At 51.7% G+C, this 21,486-nt stretch overlaps 1 protein-coding gene across 17 annotated transcripts in view; it reads right to left on the bottom strand.

Moving 5' to 3' along the window:
* Positions 1–2,002: 2,002 nt before the first annotated feature.
* Fnbp1 (formin binding protein 1) overlaps positions 2,003–21,486 on the bottom strand; it is a 104,542-nt gene continuing 85,058 nt past the window's right edge. For 4 of the 17 annotated variants that reach the window (XM_076845260.1, XM_076845266.1, XM_076845270.1 and 1 more), the window contains 6 exons: positions 19,881–19,895; positions 15,226–15,335; positions 10,644–10,776; positions 10,026–10,147; positions 9,629–9,768; positions 7,332–8,034 (listed from right to left, as the gene is read on the bottom strand). In XM_076845260.1, the coding sequence (XP_076701375.1) occupies positions 7,856–8,034; positions 9,629–9,768; positions 10,026–10,147; positions 10,644–10,776; positions 15,226–15,335; positions 19,881–19,895 (699 nt within the window). In that variant the 3' untranslated portion in view covers positions 7,332–7,855. Of the gene's footprint in view, positions 4,238–7,331; positions 8,035–9,628; positions 9,769–10,025; positions 10,148–10,643; positions 10,777–15,225; positions 15,336–19,880; positions 19,896–21,486 lie in introns of those variants that run through there. The other 13 variants (XM_076845261.1, XM_076845267.1, XM_076845271.1 and 10 more) reach the window with 4 other exon arrangements.

The following is a 21,486-nucleotide window of genomic DNA, read 5'->3' as shown; positions in this document are numbered from 1 at the left end:
TCTAGTAAGACTCTATCTCACAATAAAAAATAAAATAAGGGCTGGATTGGTAGAACACTTGCCTAACACATGTGAGGCACTGGATTTGATCCTCAGACCCACATAAATATAAAATAAATAAAAATATTATGTCATCTACCAGCAAAAAATATTAAAAAAATAAAATGAGTGTTCCTGGTTTCAATCTCCAGTACCAAAAATAAAGATAAAAAGGAAACAGCCCGTCGTGCTGGCAAACCCCTGTGATTCCAGCAACTAAGATAGGAGGACTGCAGGTTTGAGGCCAACCTCTACAACTTAGTGAGACTCTGTCTCAAAATAAAAATGGCTGGGAATGTAGCTCTTTGGGATTGCACCCGTGGGTTCAACTCCCAGATCCCCCCCGCCAAAAAAAAAAAAAACCCCAAAAAACCCAAACCCTCAGTAAACAAGCCCGGGATACAGCCCAGTGGTGTAGTACTTGCCCAGCATGCAAGAAGCCCTAGGTTCCATCCCAGTACGGGGATGGGGTGGGGTGGGGGACTTTAGGAAACAGGTGTGGGCATGAACCAGTCATCTCACCACCCCAACCCAAAGGCAGGGGTGAAACTCTCAAAGCTGGCTGTGCACCAGGGCCTCATGCCGCAGCCCGCCCATGGGTGCAGGACACTAGGGTCCCCACCCTTCACAGTTTTCCCGAAAAAAGCTCAGCATGGCCTGTAGCTATACAGAAACCTGCAATTCCGGCCAGGCCAACAGGAGGACCAGCTTGAGCACTTGTGACAGGGATCAGATCACTGACCCATGAACTTGCTCTGACTGTCCCACCTCCCCCGCAGCAGGGTTCCTGAGTGGCTAGTACAGCTGCCCGCTGAATCTGCCCACAGAACAAAATTCCTACTTCCAGATCCTCGGGCCAGGAAATTCCTACTTCCCAGATCCTTGAGTCACGGAGAGGCCTGACTCCCCTCCCGGTGTGGGGAGGCACCTCCAGCTCAGGTCTCAAACCAGGCCTGAACAGCTGACTTAACTCTTGCCTCTTGGCCCAGGGGGCTGGTGATGGCACCAGAGCTTCTGTGACTGGGTCATCTCTCGGTGCAACAAAGGAGTCCAAGGATGCTACACCAGAAGTTACACTTTATTTAACATTTAGAAGATTAACATAGTTACAAGGTCAATGTGGGCCTTCCAATGGAAGCACTTTATTTGGTTTAATTCCATTTCCAGGGAAAAACAGGCAATTTCAGACCTTAACAGTGGCAAGGGGCGTTTACAACACTGAAATGCCTGCAAGTGTAGAGTAAGTGCACGCACGCGCGTGCACACACACACACACACACACGCACGCACATACACACACACATATACACACGCACACACAAGAAGGTGTAAAGGTGCTTGACATTGGGTTAAAACATAATTGTGGATTTTTTTTTTTTTTTTTGTACTGAGATTGAACTCAGAGTGCTTTATCTGAGCTCTATCTCCATCCCTTTTTAATTTTAAGACAGGGTCTCACTAAGTTGCAAAGGCTGGCTTCAAACTTTCAATCCTCCTGCCTCAGCCTCCTGATTCAGGTGGCGTGCCCCACCCTGCCTGGCTTGGATCATTTTTTTTTCTTAATTTCTTTTTATTAGTTGTTCATTGACCTTTATTTTACTCATTTATTTATATGTGGTGCTGAGAATTGAACCCAGTGCCTCCCACATGCTAGAGAAGCGCTCTACCACTGAGCCACAACCCAGCCCCAGGCTTGGATTATTTTTAAAAATAACATGTGGGGTGTTAAAGCACAGGAGGCGGAGCCAGTAAGAAACATGAAACCACAATTTCTGGAAAAATCCTTGCATTATCGTAACATTTTATGTTGTGTGAACTTTCTGATGACAGATGTTGCGGAAAGGCATCAGTGGCCCCTGTGCTGTGTGGGTCATGCGGTGGCTGAGCCCGAGGCTGAGCAGGACAGACCCACAGGAAGATCCCTGCATGTTTTCCCACGCCTCCCACCCACCCCCCACCCCCGTCCTGCAAAGGAAAAACCTGGGTAAATGACAAGTTCCTCTCTTTCCCTTTGTCTTTAGGTCATTTTCAGAGCAAGTTTGATAAAAACGATCCATTTTTACCTTACAACACTGTATTCTAGCAACGACGGGCAGCGGATGCCAAGGAGGAGGGCGGAGCACCCACATCTCTCTTCTATGGGAGCTGCCCTAAGGTCACGGGATGCTTTCGCAGTAGGATTCCCAGAGTAGACGGTAGGACCTCAGCATCACGGAATCCCACGCCCGTTGGCACCAACGGCAAGGAGACAGCCCCAGGGGATGGCATTGGAAAGTGCTCATTCTTCAAGTCTTTGGGGGCACGGGTGGTACAGACAGGTCACAGAGCGCACGAGGACATCCTGTACTGGGTCTCAACATTAAAGGAACAAAGAACCGCGCTGACACCTCACCCCCTACGTTGCAAGAAACGAATCTACCTCGACCGCGATGTGAAACGGCACGACGCACATGCATTACGGAGGCTCTAAAATCAGATTAAAAAAATTAGCATCCTTGTGGAATGGTCAGTGGTCAGCCAGACTCGGCAAAGTCCAGGAGTCCCAGAGGTGCCGCCCGCCGACGGGGGTGGGGCTGCTGGGCAAGGGCTGGTCTGCAGCCAGGGCTGGGCCCTGACAGCGCTCACCTGCGGGCCTGCCTTCAGTCCCATCGGTCAAGCCACCCTCCCGCGCCCCCAGGCGTGGGCCGATCAGGCTGCCCACCCTGAGAGTGGAGGCCATGCTCCAGGTCCCCAGCCCTGGGCTCAGCCTCAGTTTTGGGGAACAGCGAGCCAGGGCTCCCGCTCCCCCTCCGCTTGACCCTGACGCTGCTCCTGCGGGCCTCTCCTTGCTGCGGTCTCCAGTTGCCAGGGGGACGGAGCTGCTGAGGCTGGTACGCGGTCACCCCTGGTCTGCCCAGGGAGTCATCTCCTGGTTTCCACGGGACAGGCCTGACTCTGAGGACCTGACCTCTCCGTCCCTGTCCCTGTGGCTCTTGCTAGGCTCCCTTGTCACGAACACGGAGAACTGTGGTGCCCCAGGTGAGCCCCGTGTGCCAACCACACAGGACACTAGAGCGAGGCAGGACTTGTTCCGCACCAAGGAAGAGGAGAAGCTGTGCTGCTAAGGCCTGAGTGGCCACAGGTTAGGTGACCACGGTTTCCCCCCAGAGATCCGAAAGGGGAGGAAGGAAACAGGTCCAAGGGCAAGTGCAGTGGCTGCCAATGGCCGGCAGAGCTCATGGACAAGGGCAGAAGCGGCGGCCACAGGGTCCCCAAAGGACCACGAGAGGCACCAGGTCTTTGGTGATGAACGCACTCAAGCCCCACAGTACCACTCTCGGGATTCATGGGAAGAAGAGGAAGTTTCACTTTGCAATAATGAGCTACCAAAAGGAGAGTCACCCGGCCACCAAATGCCACGCGTGGTCTGTAGTCATCATGGATAGGAAGATGACCAGGAGGGGTGGACCAGGATGCCCCTTATCTAAGGTGGACATGGGTAGGACAAGCTGGGGTTGGGCTTCCAGTGTGGACCTTCCTAGCCTCTGCAGACAGGGCACCAAACTAAAGTGTGTGTGTGTGGCTGGAGTGGGGGACATCCAAGTCCGACCAGAGGGTCCAGGAATTCTGGGCAGGGTCCATGTGGAGCACGAGGTGCCAGCCCACAATCAGGAAGGCACCTCTGGGAGAGGAAGCATCTGCTAATGTAAGACACCAGGGGACGCGTGGGGGACACGTGGTGCTCAGCCCACCCTGCGACTGCCCTGGCCTCCTTGTCCAGATTCTGTTACTCGCCCCAGGAGACCTGTGGCGAAGTTTTCACAAAAAGGCACAGTGTGAAATGACAAGGAGGCCAGGGCCCGCTGTGGGTAGACTGGGGCCCTGGACAGAGGGGCCAGGTGGGCAGCGTGCTGCCACCTTCAGGCCTGGGCACGTGGGGACTGGGGGGATGAGGATGACCCCTGCTGTGCGGTTGGGGACACCTGTCCCCTCCAGGCCACCAGCGAGGGCCTCAGGGCTGGCTGAGCCACAGTAGCATGCTGTAGGAAGGAGAGGCAGGCAGGGTGGCGGGGACAGGGCTGCAGGTGGGCGGGAGGGCGGCCCCCAGCAGGCCGGGCAGCGGGCAGCAGCGCGGGAGGCCTGCGGAGACAAGCGCCCGGCCACGGGGGCTCCTGGGAGGCTCGCCGCTGGTCCGTGCTGCGAACGCCACTTTAGGAATCTACAACACAAAAAGAGAAGAGAAAGCGCGTTAGAGGAGGTCGCGGGGAGAGGCGGGCACTTCGCAGTTCACTGCAAACTGCTCCGCCCTGGGCAGGGCGGGGCGGGGCTTGGGCAGCAATTGGTTATCAAGAGCGTCCTAGATAAGGAACTTTCACGGTTATCTCCATCTTCAGCCAGTTTTACTTTGGGGTTAAGAGAAGCCCAAACCAGATCAAGGCCGCCCCCCCACCCGCCCTCCTCCAGGGGGCAGGGCCAGCCTTGGCTTCCAGGGGCCGCTCCCCAGCCCAGCCCCGGAGTCTGTCAGATGGAAACTCTCGGTTCCTCAGTGAAAAGGAAACCTCGTCAATTAACAGTGAAAGTTCTTCATCCCGAGGAGGCAGAGGAGACAGAGAATGGGCTCGGGAGCCCTGAGGGACACACAAGGCAAGGAGCAGGGCAGATGGCACTGGAAGAGGAGGAGGAGGCAGAATTTTTAAAAAGCATTTGGCCGGAAAATTTCCCATTACTAACAATGAAAGAGTTAAATACTCATTACACAGAATAATTTTCTTGGAAAAAGAGAAAAATCACTTAAAATACACAACACTGAGAAAATATAACGTTTATTAGAGAGGCAGATATGAGGGGTACAACTAGAAGATGCCAGACAGATTCTTTTCTTTTAGGGTAAGAGAAAGAAACAATCATGTTGGCCGTATTCAATGCAACTTACTCAGAACCCAAGAGTCTATAAAAACTCAAGTGCGGAGCAGCCAGCTGGGGACCCAGCTGGGGCAAGAGTCCTGGGGCCTCCCCAGAAGTTATAAAAACAAAAGGTCATTAGGCAGCAGAATAACCGATAAAACAAACAGATAAAAGAGTAAGACATTAAAACAACTAATTCAAGTCATCCTTTTTAGTTTTTAAATTGCAGTATATACAAATAAATTCCTAGGTGGGGAGAATTATGGACATGTTTAACAGAAAGCAATTTTAAAAACACAAAATGCAACCACATAAGGAAATCCCAATCCAGTTGACCAATTTACTCTAGTCTAAATATTTTGGCAATTATTAAATAAGCACATTGTAGACACCACACACACACACACACACACACACACACACACACACACAGAAAAGTGCACTGGTATTATTAAAAAGAAAACAACTGCTTTGAGGTTTGGTATCAGAAAGCAGGGGCTGCCCCAAACCACGGGCTGGGGAAGGACATGCCATGGACGGGGGCTGGACGTGTTGACCAGCATTTTTAACCTCTAGGGGCCTCTTTCCAATAAAAGGAGAAGATCATAAACAGCTGAGATTTTGCTGCTTTTATTTAAATGGCACACTGATGGGAAGAAAACCAAGGGTACTTGGGGTGGAAATGAAAACTCTGACTCTTCGGCAATCCGTTCCAATGTCTTCTAACATCACGCCCCAACAAAATGGAACCGAAACCACAATCCCCTTCTTGACTTCACCAGTGTGACATAGGTTGATTTGCAATAAGTACTGAAGCTTACAACTTAGTGATGTAAATTTGGGCATTCAAACTGAACCCCCTCCCCGACCCACGCTTTGCCTTGCAAGCCAACTGAGTTATTTCCAAATCAAATCTGCACAACTCCAGGGTGGGGGTGGGGGGCCGCGAGTTCACTGAGTGGGATTTCAAGAGGCTAACACTGTCTGGCCCTGCTTTGTTTGTTTTCAGTGTTCCTTGCTTTTGCTAGGAGCTCCTGGTCTGGACACAAGCTCAGCATGGGATGGAGGGGCAGCAGTTTTATGCCCAGGGGTCTCCGGGCTACCTGGTCACCTGAATAGAGCTGCTCACCTCACACTCAGACCCACCCCTGGGTTTAAGGCTCTGCGGGTTTCCTCATGACAGTACCTACAAAGCAGAACTGAAACCATTGCCCCAGAGAGGCCCCAGGGTGAGTGGCTTTATCAATACTATGCCAGCTAAAGATATTCGAAAGGAATTTGAACTACAAAGTCAATATATATATTGAAAAAGCCAGGTGAGCAGCCTGGCGACTGTCCCCGTGGCTACAGGGACACACTGGGTGAAAGGCACAGGGATCTCTTTACACTGTCTTTGCAACTGCCTGGGACTCTGTCATTATTTCCCAAAAAAAAAAAAAGGTGTCTTTAAAAAAAATCAGGTTGTCACTAAGTAAAGATCACTCAATTCCAATTTGGTGGCCCTTGTGAAATATAAGTGAAGTTGCTGCTGGAATCTTGGAACACAGCAGCTCCTGCCGGGTCCTGGACCTGCAGCTGCAGGGCAGAGTCAGGGCTGGGGTGTGGCTCAGGGGCAGAGCACCTGCTTAGCATGCCGGAGGCCCGAGCTCCAGGTTAGAACAACAACAAAAACAGCTCTAAATTGACTTCAGCTTATAAAGTGAGCCCACCCTGCAGAGGCAAGGATCCAACTCCCTCCTTCAAAGTAGAAAGATATAAATAAATAAATTTCAAAGTCAAATCCGAAGAGAACTTTACCCGGATGCTTTCATTCTGACCCATTTACAGCTGGTTCTCAGGGGCCTTTGGGGCGGATTCTCGCAGCGGGCACAATTAATCACAGGACTTGGTATGCATGAAACCAACATCACTACCCGCCCTCCCGCCTCCGTGCCAACTTAAAAATGCAAATTCCTGTGTGGCCCAGATTCCTTTAAAATGGTGGCAACAGTCAATCATAGGAAATGAGCCAGAAATTATAAAACCATTTCCCTTACATTGAAACTTTGGGTTCTTCCAGATGCCAATGACTTAAACACCCCCCTCCCCACAGTTTCCGCTTTGAAAAGGACTGTCTTGAGGTCCCTGGGCAGCAGTGGCTCTATTTCTAGCCCCTCCTGGGCAACGTGAGCTGCTGCTGCAAACCCAGAAACAGAACCTGGCGGGAGCAGACGAGGCACGGGCATTGCCCGCACTGGAGAAGCTCATCTGGCCAAGACAGCGCTGGCACCTCGGTCAGCTGTCACCGGGGCAGAGCCTGGAGGCCAGATTTCCTTTGGTTGTTGAGGACCATGTAGACATAAAAGCTCAGGAGGACCTGACAGCAATGTAACCACACTCAAGTGAACATACATGCGCTCGGGCCAATAGAAGAACCTCATGACCTCTTTATTAGGGAGGGAAGATTTTATTTATGACTTTCCCCCTGGACAGACTGTGACTCAACAAACTAGCATAGTTGCATTTATTAAGTGACAGTGAGGGTCCTCCTGCGAGGCCATCCGTGGCAGACACCAGATAGCAACAAGCCAGCCGAGGCCCTCTGGTGCCTCCTGATGTGTGTGGACTTTTTAATTGAGAAATATTAATTAAAAGCTAGAAGGCGACTTTTTTTTTTTTTCCTCATTATCTACAGATGCTGCCGAAGGGAGGAATGTTTTATCAGGTTTCAAGTGACACAGATATAAGTCGGCAGTTGGCAGCTTCACACACAATCTCATCAGCAAGTGAAACGTGATTTTAGCCAAAGCTTAGACAGACAAGGAGACTCGTCGTGCGGGGCCCACGGTCGGCCGTGCCACCCCGCCGCGCATCCGGCCCTCGTGGGGCTGCCTGTAACAGTCACGGTTGTGGGGAGGGACAACTCCAAGTTTTAAAAAGGTTTTGAGTGGAATTAAATATAAGTCTTAGCACCTTTGGCATTTTTGTCCAAATAGACTTCGACGTACGAGGTGGGGACATAGCCCTCTTCGTCCTCGTTCCTCCGGATGCGGGTCCACCCATCGCCCTTGTCTTCCTCTATGACGTACAGGATTTCTCCTTCCATCACAGAAATGGTTCCTTCATTCTGACCTGCAGAGGCAACATGGCAATGCTTTAGATTTCGTGTTGAATCCCAGCAGAAAGCCAGTGGGGACCTTGGCGGTGGAAGGCAGTAGGGGTCAGTTCGAAGGCCATCCCCTTCCCTCAATGCTGACCCCGAATGCTCTCCCCCAACCTAGAGACCTTCTGGGTCTCCCCCCCTCTCCATCTCTGCAGGGAGCCCCTTTCTGCTCCTCCCCCTCCTGGTCCTCCCCCTCCGGACTTTCTCTTGGTGACTGTGCCCTGACTCCGACTCCCTTGCCACAGTCTCCTACGCAGGCTTTTTCCAGCGGCTACAGTTCCACCTGTCCTGCCCTCTGCAGCAAGCTCCCTCTGGCTGTGGCCCTGGCCCCCGAAAGGCCACCCCGGGAACCTGCGGCCACTGGGCTCCTGCTCCTCCCTCCCCATCCCGCTGGACACCCCGTGGTCCTGGTGGCAGGGCTGGGGAGCGCCTCTCATTTCCTCTCCTCTTTGTTCCTGGGTCGGAGCAGCCTGTCCACGGCAACCTCTGTGTCCACTTGCTAAGATCAATTACAAAAGGCCAGCCACCGAGGTCCAGGCGGTTTTCTGAAAGACCAATAGCTTAGGGACCTGTTGGCAGGGTGACAGGGTGGATCGGAGGCGGCCTGTCTTGGATGGCAAGCAGCAGCGGACATGGTGAATCTGGTGCTTCTTTCTCATTTTGTAAACATGGACTTTTAGCCTTTTAAAGGCTCTGAAAAGTCCTGGCACACCTACCTGTGCCAGGCATGGTGGCCCAGGCTGAGGAGGAGGACCATGAGTTCAAAGCCAGCCTCAGCAACTTAGTGAGGCCCTAAGCAATTCAGCAAGATCCTGTCTAAATATAAAAAATAAATAATAAAAAGGGGCTGGGATACTCCCTGGAGAAAGAGGAGCATTTAGATAGATTTAGATTAAAAAAAAAAAAAAACAACCCACTGTAAAACTCATTTATCTCAGGGCTTCCCAAGCATCCCGAGCTCAGAGTTTCTTTTCCTGGTGACCCTGTGACGTTCTTAGAAACCTACTTTGAAGCTTTACATTAGAAACCCCAGGTGGGTCTGTCAGTCCATTCTGTGTGCTGACTGCCTCCCCTGGCCCAGGGCCCAGCGCTGACCACGTCCACACCCTGCCCAAATCCTTCCAACAGGTCCTCAGTGTCTGACACAATCTAATGCTCCTCTCTCCGGCCACGGCATGGCCACCTTCCCTCTGACACCCCACATCCCACTTCCACCCCTCTCCCAGGAGCCCCTCTTCCTCCCTCCAGCCCCACTCTGCTCCCCCTGGGAGGGGCTGTCACTCTCCAGGCATCGAGGAGGCCCAGGACCCTCCTTTGACAGGAAACCCCTCTGTTGTGCGGGTCTGCTCTGCTTCCCCAGGGAAGGGGCCACTCCAGCCACCTGCACCCGCACCCTCCTGGCCGGACAGTCCTGGTCCCACATCCTCTGTGACAGCTGTCAGGTGCCAGGGACCAGAGGCCAGTGAGAGAGCCAGGTCTGGGAAGCTCGAGGGAAAGTTCTGGTCCCAGGAAGACCGGCGGCCCTGCCCCAGGGGAGGCAGCAGAGGCCGGCCGCAGGGCTACCTTCAAAGGTGTAGAGGGCCTTGCAGGTCCCTATAGCGGGCAGGGGCTCCTCGTCGTCGAACTCGTCGTCGAAGTCGGTGGCCAGCACCTTCACCTCGTTCTCCTGGCTTCGCTCCTCCGTGTAACTGCCATCGGGGCTGCTCAAGAGAGGAAGACCCGCGGCCACTATAGCGACCGCGACCGCGACGACAGGGAGGCGCTCCCCGACCCCGCAAAGGGTTCCCACCCCCGCAAAGCGCCTGCCACGCTGGCCTAACAGGACCCTGTGGTGGCCCCCCGCTGGATCCCCACTCCAGCAGAGCTCAGCCCCGCAGTGGGGGGTTCACAGGGCCCTGGTGTCCACATTTCCAGGTGCCAGATCCAGGCACACACCCAGCGCCCCGCGCAGATACTGTACCTCTCGCGGTCCTGCGCGCAGCTGTTGGCCGTCGGGGCGCCCTGGCCGTCGTACATCCCGCTCTGCCGCCGTGCCTGCTCGCCTCGCGCGGGGAGCCGGCCTTCCACCTCTGCCAGCCAGGCCTGGGGAAGACAGCCAGGGCTAGGGCCTGAGCTCCCCAGGCCGGACAGCCACGAGGCCCCAGGCCACCGGGTCTGCACGGGACTGTAGGTGATGGGGACCCAGGGTGCTGCACCACTGAGCCGCATCCCCAGTCCTCTTTAGGTTTTTACTTTGGAATTTGGGATCCTCCTGCCTCAGCCTCCTGAGGATTGCAGGAACAGGGCCGCAGCGGGGCTCCACCGCTGCTCCTATTCACCTCATTTCCCCCATTGTGGCAAAAAGCACACTGGACTAGCTTTACCCTTGGGACCTAAGCAACTGTGTGGCCTTGGGTGAGTGACTGACTTCTAATGCCCAACATTCAGTGCCCCGGACCCGGCCACTGCTGCACCTGGGTTGTCTGCTTCCTACCACCCATTCCTGAAGCAGCCTGAGAAGGGACGTTGGATTCCACCCAGGGACACAGGAGTGACATGGCCGCTCCCTGTGTCTGCTGCAACACCTGCTTTTCCGTACCTCAAATTTCTGGGCCTCTAGTCTTAGCTTCTCTATGTTTTGGCTGACTTCTGTCAGTTTGTGATCCAGACTGGCCGGGTCCCCCATCTGCGGGTTCTTCAGGTAGACGTCTTTCATTTTGGTTATAGCGTCTCTGAAAAAATGAATGAGCAGAACATGGTCCCAGCCGCCCGGGTCCCAGGGGCCACCGTCCCCCAGGCACTTCCTCCCCACGCTTTGAAAACCAAGTGCCTGGAGCTGGGGGCCGATGAGACCTGCATGGATTTGAAGGGGCTGCGGGGGCCGATTTCCTTCTGAAACCTTTCCATGTGAATTCTACTCCCAAGGTCTGCATAATCCAGGTCTGACTTTTTAAATCCCAGTTGCTTTGGCTGAATAAATAAATCCCCATTGTCTTCAGTGAAGGAGAAACACCATCCATCCTGCCCCTCCCTCGACCCTAAACAGCAACACAAACAAACAACATCCAAGTATTTCCATGTGGGCGCTCCCTGCGCTGACCACAGCCCGGGCTGGCCCCCTGGTTTCCGTGGGCTGCCCTGTACTGATCTCAGGGAGAAGCACAGCTCGTTGCTTTGCAAATTTGATGAGGACACATTTCAGCTAGGAGACAGTGCTGCTTGAATCCACAGCTGGTCATGCCGGGCAACAGAGCCTTAAAGTGCACATTCCAAAATTCCACTCCCTTCCCGAAATCCCATTTTGGAAATGGCCCCTAGGAGCCAGAGTGAGGCTTCCCAAGAGCAGCCTGCAGGCCTGTTGGGGCTTCTCTAACTACTAACTAACCCTGACCTCAAGGGGCTTCCCCTGCTGCCAGCTTATCATTAAGACAGGAAAGAGAGGAAGAGGGTTGCAGCCACCTGCCTGCTTCCATCAGGCCTGGGCGGTCGGCCTCCCCCACATGGCCATGGTGAACTGTCCAGCTCCTCCTGGGTTGACTCTCCAGCAGAGCCTGAGGTCCACTTGGACCACCAGCCTCTTGACCTGGCTCTACTTTCTTTTTTCCCAATAGCATGCACCAGTGGCCAGTGTTATAGAACTTCCTACGATGACTCCGGTGTTCTGTCTTTTCTCACTGGAATAGAAGCTCTCTGAAGAGCTCAATGTTATTCTAGCTTGATGTGTGTGCCCAGTGTCAGGCCCAAAGCAGATGTTCAGTAAAGACCTGTTAAATGAATAAATGTTCTTACACAATGTCATCCACCCTTATGAAGCTCTTTGCAAAACCCCTTTCTCAACCTCATGGCTCCCCTTTCACCCACTGCCCTGTTTCTCAAAGTTCTCTGAAGAGTTGCCACAATCCACGATCTTCAGCTCCCCTCCCAGTCCAGTCTCTGCTGATCACACTCTCCAAAAGCTTATCAAGTTCATAGTTTGTTTGTTTGTTTTTTTGAGCTGGGATTAAATCCAGGCCCCGCACATGATATGAAATTTCCCTACTGCTGAGCTACATGCCCAGTCCCAATTTTATTGATTTTTGTTGTTGTTTTTTGTACTGGGAATTGAACCCAGGGGCATTAAACCACCGAGTTACATCCCCAGAACTCCCCCCTTTCTTTCTTTCTTTTTAATACCTTCATTTTATTTCTTTATTTTTATGTGGTGCTGAGGATCAAACCCAGCGCCTCGCACGTGCTAGGCGAGCACTCTACCGCTGAGCCACAACCCCAGCCCCCACTTCCTTTTTTTGAGACAGGGTCTTGCTAAGTTGCTGAGGCTGAGGCTGAGGCTACCTGGAACTTGTGATCCTCTGGTCCCAGCCTCCCAAGTCACTGGGATAGAAAAGCACCCAGCTTTTCCTAATTCTTGAGATGAAGCCTCAGCTCACTGACTTTTAGTTTTCTTTCTTTCTTTTTTTACCATTTAATAAGCTTTCTTTGTTTTTAATATGCATTGAAAGCTACAAATGTCTCTTTATAAGTATGGCACTAATAATGTCTCAGAAACTGAAATATAGAGTGCACACTGACATTTAATTCTGTTTCATGTGCTTTCTACCATCTGTTATGATTCTGTCATTAGTCTAGGGGTATTCAGAACTACATTTCCTAATTCTCTTTTTTTTTGTACCCGGGATTGAACCTAGGAGCGCCCTACCACTGAGCCACACCCCCAGACCTTTTTATATTATTTTTTATTTTGAGACAGGGTCTCAATAAGTTGCTTAGGGCCTTACTAAGTTGCTGAGGCTGGCCTTGAACTTGCGATCCTCCTACTCAGCCTCCCAAGTCATTGGGATTGGTTCATTTTCTTTTATAAACACATTTCCGTGTCAGGCAGTGTTGTAAGCATGAGCGACACACTGACTCATTTAACCTTCGCACAAACAGGATGTATCAACCTCCTTTAAAGAGGAGGCCAGGGTTGTAAGAAGTGCTGTGGTGTTTTACCCCCATCCCACTTCAGGCCGCGGCTCGCCTGACCTGTTCTCTGTAGAGTTCTCTACTTTCTCGTTTGGGATTATTACAGATGTTTTCCCCCTAGATCATGCTACTTATTTTTGCTTAAAACCTTTTTATCTATTCTTGTTTCTTGTCCTGAACAAAATGTGAGTTGCAGGAGAACAGAGGTTTGTAAGTTTTGTCTGTTGCTTTATCTGTGGCATCTAGAGTGTTCCCTTGTGCACAGAAACGCCCCACAGGCTGTTGCTAGGTGAGCATGGTTTGCCGCATCACCAGCGAGGGCACCCTGGAGGACAAGGGCTGATCAGAGCTCCTAGCCACCACCTGAGTGACACAGAAATTTCCCTACACAATGTAGGACCATTAGAGAGAGAAGCTAGATCTGTCTTAAGTCTGTCAATAAGCTTTTTTTTTTTTTTTTCCTTTTCTCTTTTTGAGGCAGGGATTCACTATGTTGCTCAGGCCAGTCTCCCAGTCCTGGGCTTAGCTGATCCTCCAGGCTCAGCCTCCAGAGTCAATGGGTCTCCAGGCACAGGCCGCCATGCATGGCACTATCAGTTCTAAAAGGCCATTTCAGTTACTCAAGTCTAAGTTCTTCATCCTGTAGAAAATGTAACCACTCATTTATTAAACAGAATGAAGTTTATTATAGTATACTAACTTTTTATGTTTGGTCCCATATGTAATAATGAAAAGTATAATAAATGCATGGAACTGGGCACAGGGGCACACGCCTGTAATCCCAGTGGCTCAGGAGGCTGAGGGAGGAGGACTGAGAGTTCAAGGCCAGCCTCAGCAGCTTAGCAAGGCCCTAAGGAACTTATTGATACCCTGTCTCAAAATATAATATATATGAATGCATGGGAATATTGCATGATACCCAATACTATGTATAATTTTTATGTATCAGTTGAAGAACACATTTTAAAGAGAGTACAAAGCAAAAATTCCATTTTGTGTAGAACAGTTAATCATAGGTGTTCCTATTTTTTTTTATACCGTCACCATGTTTAAAAAGTGACCTGTGTTTAGGAGTTGCTCTATCAGAGATAAAGGAACTCTCTCTCTCTTTTTTTTTTTGGCACCAGGGATTGAATTCAGGGGCACTTGACCCCTGAGCCACATCCCCAACCCTATTTGTATTTTATTAGAGACAGGGTCTCACTGAGTTGCTTAGTGTCTCACTGTTGCTGATGCTGGCTGTGAACTTGTGATCCTCCTGCCTCAGCCTCTGGAGCTGCTGGGGTTACAGGTGGGTGCCACCGTGCCTGGCAGGAATTATTCTTTAAAATGTACTTTTGTCTGCAATTAGGCTGTTATTCTCTTACCAGGTTTGTTTGCATTGTTTGGTTGTATGATTAATTTTCTTCTTCTTCTTTTGCAGTGCTGGGTTTGAACCCAGGAACTCATGTATGCCAGGCTAGTGCTCTACCACTGAGCTACAGCCCAGCCCTCGGCCCATCTCATAGAGCACTAAATCTCAAATCAACAGATGATTCACCTAACTCACTCAGAGGACAGGCAAGATGGGAAAAGATTAATAAAGCGGTCTTTCAACTGGGATGATTAGCAAACTGCCCCGTGAGGTGTGGCGAGCTTGATTCTGAACGTGGGCAGGGCGAAGTCAGCAGGGCTGCGGGTGTGCAAGGCCCGGGGCTCAAGGCCCTGCACCGATATACAGCAAAGAAGGAATGTGCAGGACAGACGGCAAAAACAGATTTTTTTGCATATACATTAACTTATCATCCCCGAGATCAAACTCATAAAACAGCTCAGCACCCGGGCACCAGGCAGCAGCGGAGCCTCAGGCCAACTCTTTTTAGAGCCCAAGAGCAGCTGGCAGCGTGCGGTGGGGCTTCCCGGGAGTTGTTTCCTAGAGACCAGCAAAGGCGGCCTGGGAACCGAGCAAGGCTGCTTGTCCTCGGATAGGGGGGCAGTAGATCTGACCCAAAGCTGGGTGGGGGGAAGGGAGGGGGAGGGAACCGAGCCTCTTTCTGTTGGTGCCAAATATTCACTTGTGATAAAAGGAGGTGTGTATTTTGTTTCCAAAACCCAGAATAAAATCTGGGTTTTTATTCTTGGAATAAAGGGAATCTCCGAGGTGAGAGTTAAGCAACAGCAGACTATGACAAAACACAGCCAAGCTCGAGCTTCGTCAGACGACACATCATCCACTCTACCTTTGATCCATCTCCTTTTGAATTTCTTTATTTAGTTCATCGACTTTCTGTTGGAGCTTTTTCCTTCTTTGTTCAGGGGGGAGGTTGCTGAAGTCCTCGGGGGTGGCGCCCTGCAGAGGCAAACGTGAGTGAGAGGCCAGGAAGCAGAGCGCGTCTGCGCCAGGCCACAGACACCGCGCGCGCGCAGGTGTCTGCACATGGCTCCCCGAAGTAAGCAAAGCCTCCCCACCTCACCCGCTAGGATGCGAGGATCAGTGCATGCAGACTCTCACGACCCCCCATGCGCCACGCCGTGGCCGGGGTTTAGGAAAGGGAAAGAGCAAAGAAGGCTCGGACTCCAGCAAGACCGTGAAGAACAGCTGGAGTGGAGGTGGGTGTTCCTCTCTCCTTTCCGTTTTGGTACCGGGATGGAACCCAGGGGTGCTTAAGCACAGAGCCACATCTCCAGCCTATTTTTTTACACCATTTTTGTGTCAATTTTATTGGGGTACAATTAGCATACAGTAAGATTTGCCAGTGTGTGTGTGTGTGTGTGTGTGTGTGTGGTGCTGGGGATCGAACCCAGGGCCTTGTGCATGCGAGACAAGCATTCTGCCACCTGAGCTCTACCCCAGCCCTCACAGCACTATTTGTGTTTTATTTAGAGACAGGCTCTCACTGAGTTGCTTAGCACTTTGTTTTTGCTGAGGCTGGCTTTGAACTCGTGATCCTCCTGCCTCAGCCTCCAGGCTGGGACGACAGGTGTGCCTGTGGCCCTTTTTATTGGTTATTTTGAGACAGGGTATTGCTGAGTTGCTTGCAGTCTGAGTTCTCGGCTGGCTTTGGACTTGTGATCCCCCTGCCTCAGCCCTGGATCACAGGCGCAGCCACCCTCGGGCTGGGGGCAGATCCTGGTGGGTCTTCCTGTGGCCCTGCCTGCAGCAGCCCTGCTGGAGTTTCTGTTTCCTTAATGTCACCCACCCACAGCTTCCCAGGACCCTGCTGCTTTCCCCTGGTCCTGGGAAGTGACACAGGGGGCCTCTGGTGCCTCAGAGAATGGGTGAAAAGGACAAAAGCCCCCCTCCCCTGCCTCCCCCTGCTGTGGGGTTCTGCGGTCTCTCAGGTCTGGTCACTTTGATGCCTTAAGGGTGGCCTCAGGGCATTTGGAGGGAGCGCCCCTCGACCCAGCTCCCCATGCCGTGCCCTGCCCTTCTCCGCGTGGCTGCATGCCCAGCCTGCGCCTACTTGCTAGAGAGCTGTGGCCCAACTGTGGCATCCAGGGCTTTCCCTAAGGGAGGCTGTTCCACAAAGAAAGAAATGCAGACAGCCGGGGTAAGCGGGGAATCAGGGAGAGCTCGCACTTGAACACCTCCATTCTTTTAAAATAAGGGCAAGGCTGGCTTGGGCTGGGTGGCAAGAGGGGGCGGATAATGTCATTCCACAATCAGGCTGGGCCGGCCAAGCAGCTTACTGGGGGCTTGTGACTGATTATGACAAAATGGCAGGGGGCCACGCTGCAAAGTGCGTGACTCAGCAAATAGCAGGCCACTGAGGCCCGTGAAGGCCTCGGCTACTGTTCTCAGACCGGCCTGTGACACACTGGGGCGCCCCCTGGGGGCTCCCTCTGGGGTCTGTGTGAGAAGGTGGGGGAGGCCGGATTCCCATTCCCAGCACCAAGCCAAGAAGGTTCCACTGGACGCCAAAAACGAGATGAAAGGAGACTCATCTTCAACATAAGAATGAAGCAAGCCTGGGGCTTCTTTCCAGACGCTGTAGCACCACACACTGGAACCCAATTGCTCGCGCCTTTTCCTTTGTCAGTTCAAGCCCTGGACTAGAGGGAGACGCTGTGCTCAGCTGAACACCCACAGCAGGTCCGCGTGTTCTCCAGAACTGAGACTTTCTTTTCTTTCTGTACAAGGGGCTGAACTCAGGGCGCGCTACCTCTCAGGTACATCTTCAGACCTTATTATTTTTATTTTGAGACAGGGCCTTGCTAGGTTTTGCCCAGGCTGGCCTTGAACTTGTGGTCCTCCTGCCTCAGCCTCCTGAGTTGCTGGGATTACAGGCGAGGGCCACCAGGTTGGGTAAATTTTTTTTTTTTTTTAAAGTCAGAATTAACAACAACAACAACAACAACAACGACAAAAAAAAAAACGCAATGTAAGACACAGTGCTTCGGAAGTCGGGTCATCAGGTAAGTGGTCACGTTCCTCCTGTTAACATTTGCTGGGCCAAGGGGCGTGCCCGGGTCCCACAGAACCCTCTGGGTGACGGGAATGTTCTATAAGAGCACCAGCCACGCGGCTGGAAGGACCATGGGCCTGGACTGTAAAGTGTGCTTAGGACAAGTGTCAGAGGTACACAGTGTGTGCACAGCCAAAAAGGAATCGGGAGGCCACGCACACTGTACGGATGACTTACGAATAGATCTCCTGAGTGACAAGAAGCCCACAGATTCTTTAGCCAAAGCAGAACGATGAAGTAATACAGGAATGGATTCTTTTCAACTGTTAAGATAGTTCATCAAATCGACCACTTAGGTCCCTTTCAATAAACAGTCTGTGCTTCTGTGTTGTTATTTGGGAACCAGTCTTGTAGCTGGGCATGGAGGTGCACACCTGTAATCCTAGTTACCGAGGAGGCTGAGGCAAGAGGATTGCAAGTTGGAGACAGCCTCAATATCTTAGCAAGACCCTGTCTCAAAATAAAATAAAAATATGGGAGTGTGGTTCAGTGGTTAAGCACCCTGGGTTCGATCCCCAGTACCAAAATAAACTAACAAAAAACCAGTTTCAGTAACTGTGCCTCAAACAAATGTCAGTTGCCATTGGAGATTCAGCTTCTTCTAAATCCAAAGGAACTCAAGCTTCGTGGAAGTACCTTACAAGGCCACTTCATCCAATTAGCCTTCAGAGCTTGGGTTCCTGTGAACAATACTCTGATCTATGATTCATTTTGCCATGAAGGAATTTTTATTTCTAACTCTGAGTCAGAAGAGATTTCTCTGCCATCTTTGGAGCAGCCCTGTACAGAAGCAGGCTGTACCAGGAAGGACCTGTCCTACCGGGCACACCTAGGGAGGTTGTAAGTGGTTAGAGTTCTGTGTGATGCTGATCTTGTTTCACACACTAATTGAGCCCCACACTTGCCCCTGGGCCACTCCCTTCTGGTGACACAGCCGCGGGTACAGCAGGCTCTGGGCAGTTTGGCAATGCTTACACTTCACAGGTTTCTAGGAAGGGGTGTGGAGCCACAGCTCAGTACCTAGTGAGTAAGAGGATTTCTATTTCAAACAGATTGCCCCAAAGGACTGCCTTCCTCATCCACAGCAGCCAAGAAACAGAAGAGGGTAGAAGGGAACCCTGGCATCTGGGGAAGGCTCCGGGTCAGTCAACTCAATTTTACCCAAATTCAACCTGCGGACAAACGCATTTCATTTTTCTTTTTAATAATTCCAATCAAAGGCTCTTGGGATTTTATTTCACAGTCTGAGATATGTTTTTATTTTATGTATTTTATTTTTTAAATTTATTTTTTAGTTATACATGGACACAATGTCTTTATTTTACTTTATGTGGTGCTGAGGATCGAACCCAGTGCCCCACACATGCCAGGTGAGTGCTCTACCTCTGAGCCACAACCCCAGCCCTGAGACATGTTTCTAATAAATATTTTTTTTCTTTGTTTCTGCTAAGACGTTGAGGCTGGCCTCTAACTTGCAATCCTCCTGCCTCAACCTCCCAAGTCGCTGGGATTATAGGTGTGCACCTGCACATTGGGCAAAATAGTACTATATTTTTTTTAGGGTTGGGCCAGTTGCCAAACACTGAGTCAGGCTGGAAACACACATGTGTCTACAGACACATACATGGATAAGTTACACATGAAGGTCAGCACCGTAGACGGCCCTGGGCCGGCAGCAGCAGTGCCCCCACTGTGCTGGTCTTATTCCTGGCTAACTGGCCAGTCTCCTGCTGTCCACGACTTGAGGATGTTCTCACCTGTGGCATTTGGCAAGACTGTGTAACCTTTACCCATCACTGAAGCAGAGTTATGGGTTACGTTGGTTAAGAGTTTCTTTTAATAAATTTAATGATTAGTCTGCCCGTTTACCAGAGCAGAGGAGGAATAGCACAGGACAGGGCTTAGGAGGGTCTCGGCACTGTCCGGAAGGTCATCCCATGGCCTTCAAGTCAGCTCTGCGCGAGACTCCAGCGTGTCCACAGGGCGCCTGGAGGCCAGGGCGGCTTCCCTCCTCCAGGCGCCCAGGCGGGTCGCTGCTGGAGTCTCTTCCGGTTCCAGGGTCTCTCAGCTGCTTCCGCAGCTCCACGAGGGGAGCATCTTTCACTTAGCAAATTTGCTTTTTTTCCATAACGGTCCAATAAGTGCCCCCCTCCAATTTTGGACATTCCCATAGAGAGCTCACCACCATGTCACCCTCTTAGGGCCCCAATGACACAGAGAACCAAATCATGGGTTAGGTATTAATTTCCTTAGCAACTGGAAGAGATTAAGACCACCACTATTAGGCCCCGGACCTCATGCCCACAGGTCAAAAGCTCCCAAGAGGAACAGAAGGAGCAGTTGATCTGGGGGGTCCGGAGCCAAGGCCCCGCCTCCACCACGCACCCAACCCCTGATTAGATCAGGACATGCGCGGGCGCTGTGCTTACCAGCTTGAGAGAAAGCTTCCGGTGAAAATTGAAGAGGTGACAGGGAAAAAGAGAGAGAGAAGGACACATCAGAACAGGAGGCCCGGCCCGTGTCCACACACACACCACAGATTCACCCGCGGGTCGTGAGGACGACCTGCAGCGGATCTGTGCAAAGGTTCACAAGAGGGTCTGACCCCAGCAAAGCTTCTCCTAGCTGCTGCAGCGCCGGCAGAGGCAGAGGCTTAAAGGAGAGGTTCTGCTACAGTTGGCATCGTCCCTCGGCCTGGGTACAGACAGCAAGCTCGTACTTGGGGACATGTAGGATGAAGGGGAAAAAAACAGCCACAGGGCCAGCCCCGCCCCACGGCTTTGCACAGGTCCTTATCAAGTCTGCACATGGGTCACTCCCGGGACTCAAATGGACGTGGACCTTGGCGTTCCTAAAGGGGAACTCTGAACTTAGTGAGAGGGAGACAAGGGTCAGAAATTGTCCTATGAAATGACCTGCAGGAGCCAGTCCCTGGGTTCTAGAGAGCACAGGGACAATGCCAGAGCCACCTCCTGCCAGGGGAGGGGTCTTCTGGCCTCCCAGCGCTGTCCACGTGGACTACGAAGCCGTGGGGAATTACTGGGAGTTGCCGAGGGTGCTCCTGACTACGGATCCCTGACGACCATCAGGCCACGGCAGTGCAATCCTGCTGTGCCTGGAGACTGGGGAGGGACAGTGACTACTGGGCCCCAAACAGGTAAAAGGGTGTCACCAAACTGGAAAAAGAACGTGGTTCTGCATTCAAGGTGCATGGCTGAAAGTGGCCCTTGGAGAGTCCAGTGCATGATATTTCCTCCGTGGCTATCGATCCTACAAGTTGAGGCAACTGGTAGTAGGACCCCAGAATAACTTGGAGACAAAGCACCAAAGAAGGTGCCCTTTGATTTTAAATGGGGTTACTCAGGTTTTTGAAATGCAATCCTTAAGATTGACGGAACGCTGACACTTCTTTGTAAATAGGCAATAACTCTGATGGCAAGACAACTTTTGAAGGAAAGAAATAAAAGCCTCTCCAGGCACAGGTGACAGGTGACCTCTGTCTGACAGGGACTAGTGACGCTCACCGCCCAAGCCTCCTGGAGCCTTGGCCCAGATCCGCTCACGGTGACCTGAGCTGGTCACACGCAGACAACACTGAGGGTGCACACGGAGACTTTCCAAACAGCTCTCTCTGAAGCCCTCGGGCGCACGCGGCTTCCCGACTGTCTGGCGGAGCTCACTCAAGGCACGGACACTAGGACTGCACGCGCTAGTCGCCCTCAACTCAGCTGCTCCTGTCACTTTCGTTCTTAAGGGTTCCCAAGACAGACTTCTAACCTCAAAACTACATCGTCGGAAGATCACTACCTCCCAATAAAAAGAGACGGACAGGATCCAACATGGATCCTGGCAGAAACCGTAAATACCGAGTCCCCAGAGTCGACGGGAAGCGCTGTCGGGACAGGAGCCTCCTTTGAAGGATGATCAGCTGGTTTTCAGTCTTAATTTGTGAGTCAGCCAATTAGATCCCTGGAAATCAGAGACTGACCATCAGCTAGGAGAAGGACTTTAAGGGCTTCACCCAGTGCATTGCCA

Source organism: Callospermophilus lateralis, chromosome 2, assembly GCF_048772815.1.
Source record: "Callospermophilus lateralis isolate mCalLat2 chromosome 2, mCalLat2.hap1, whole genome shotgun sequence".
NCBI classification, from domain to species: Eukaryota; Metazoa; Chordata; class Mammalia; order Rodentia; family Sciuridae; genus Callospermophilus; species Callospermophilus lateralis.
This window is presented reverse-complemented; position numbering and strand designations above follow the sequence as displayed.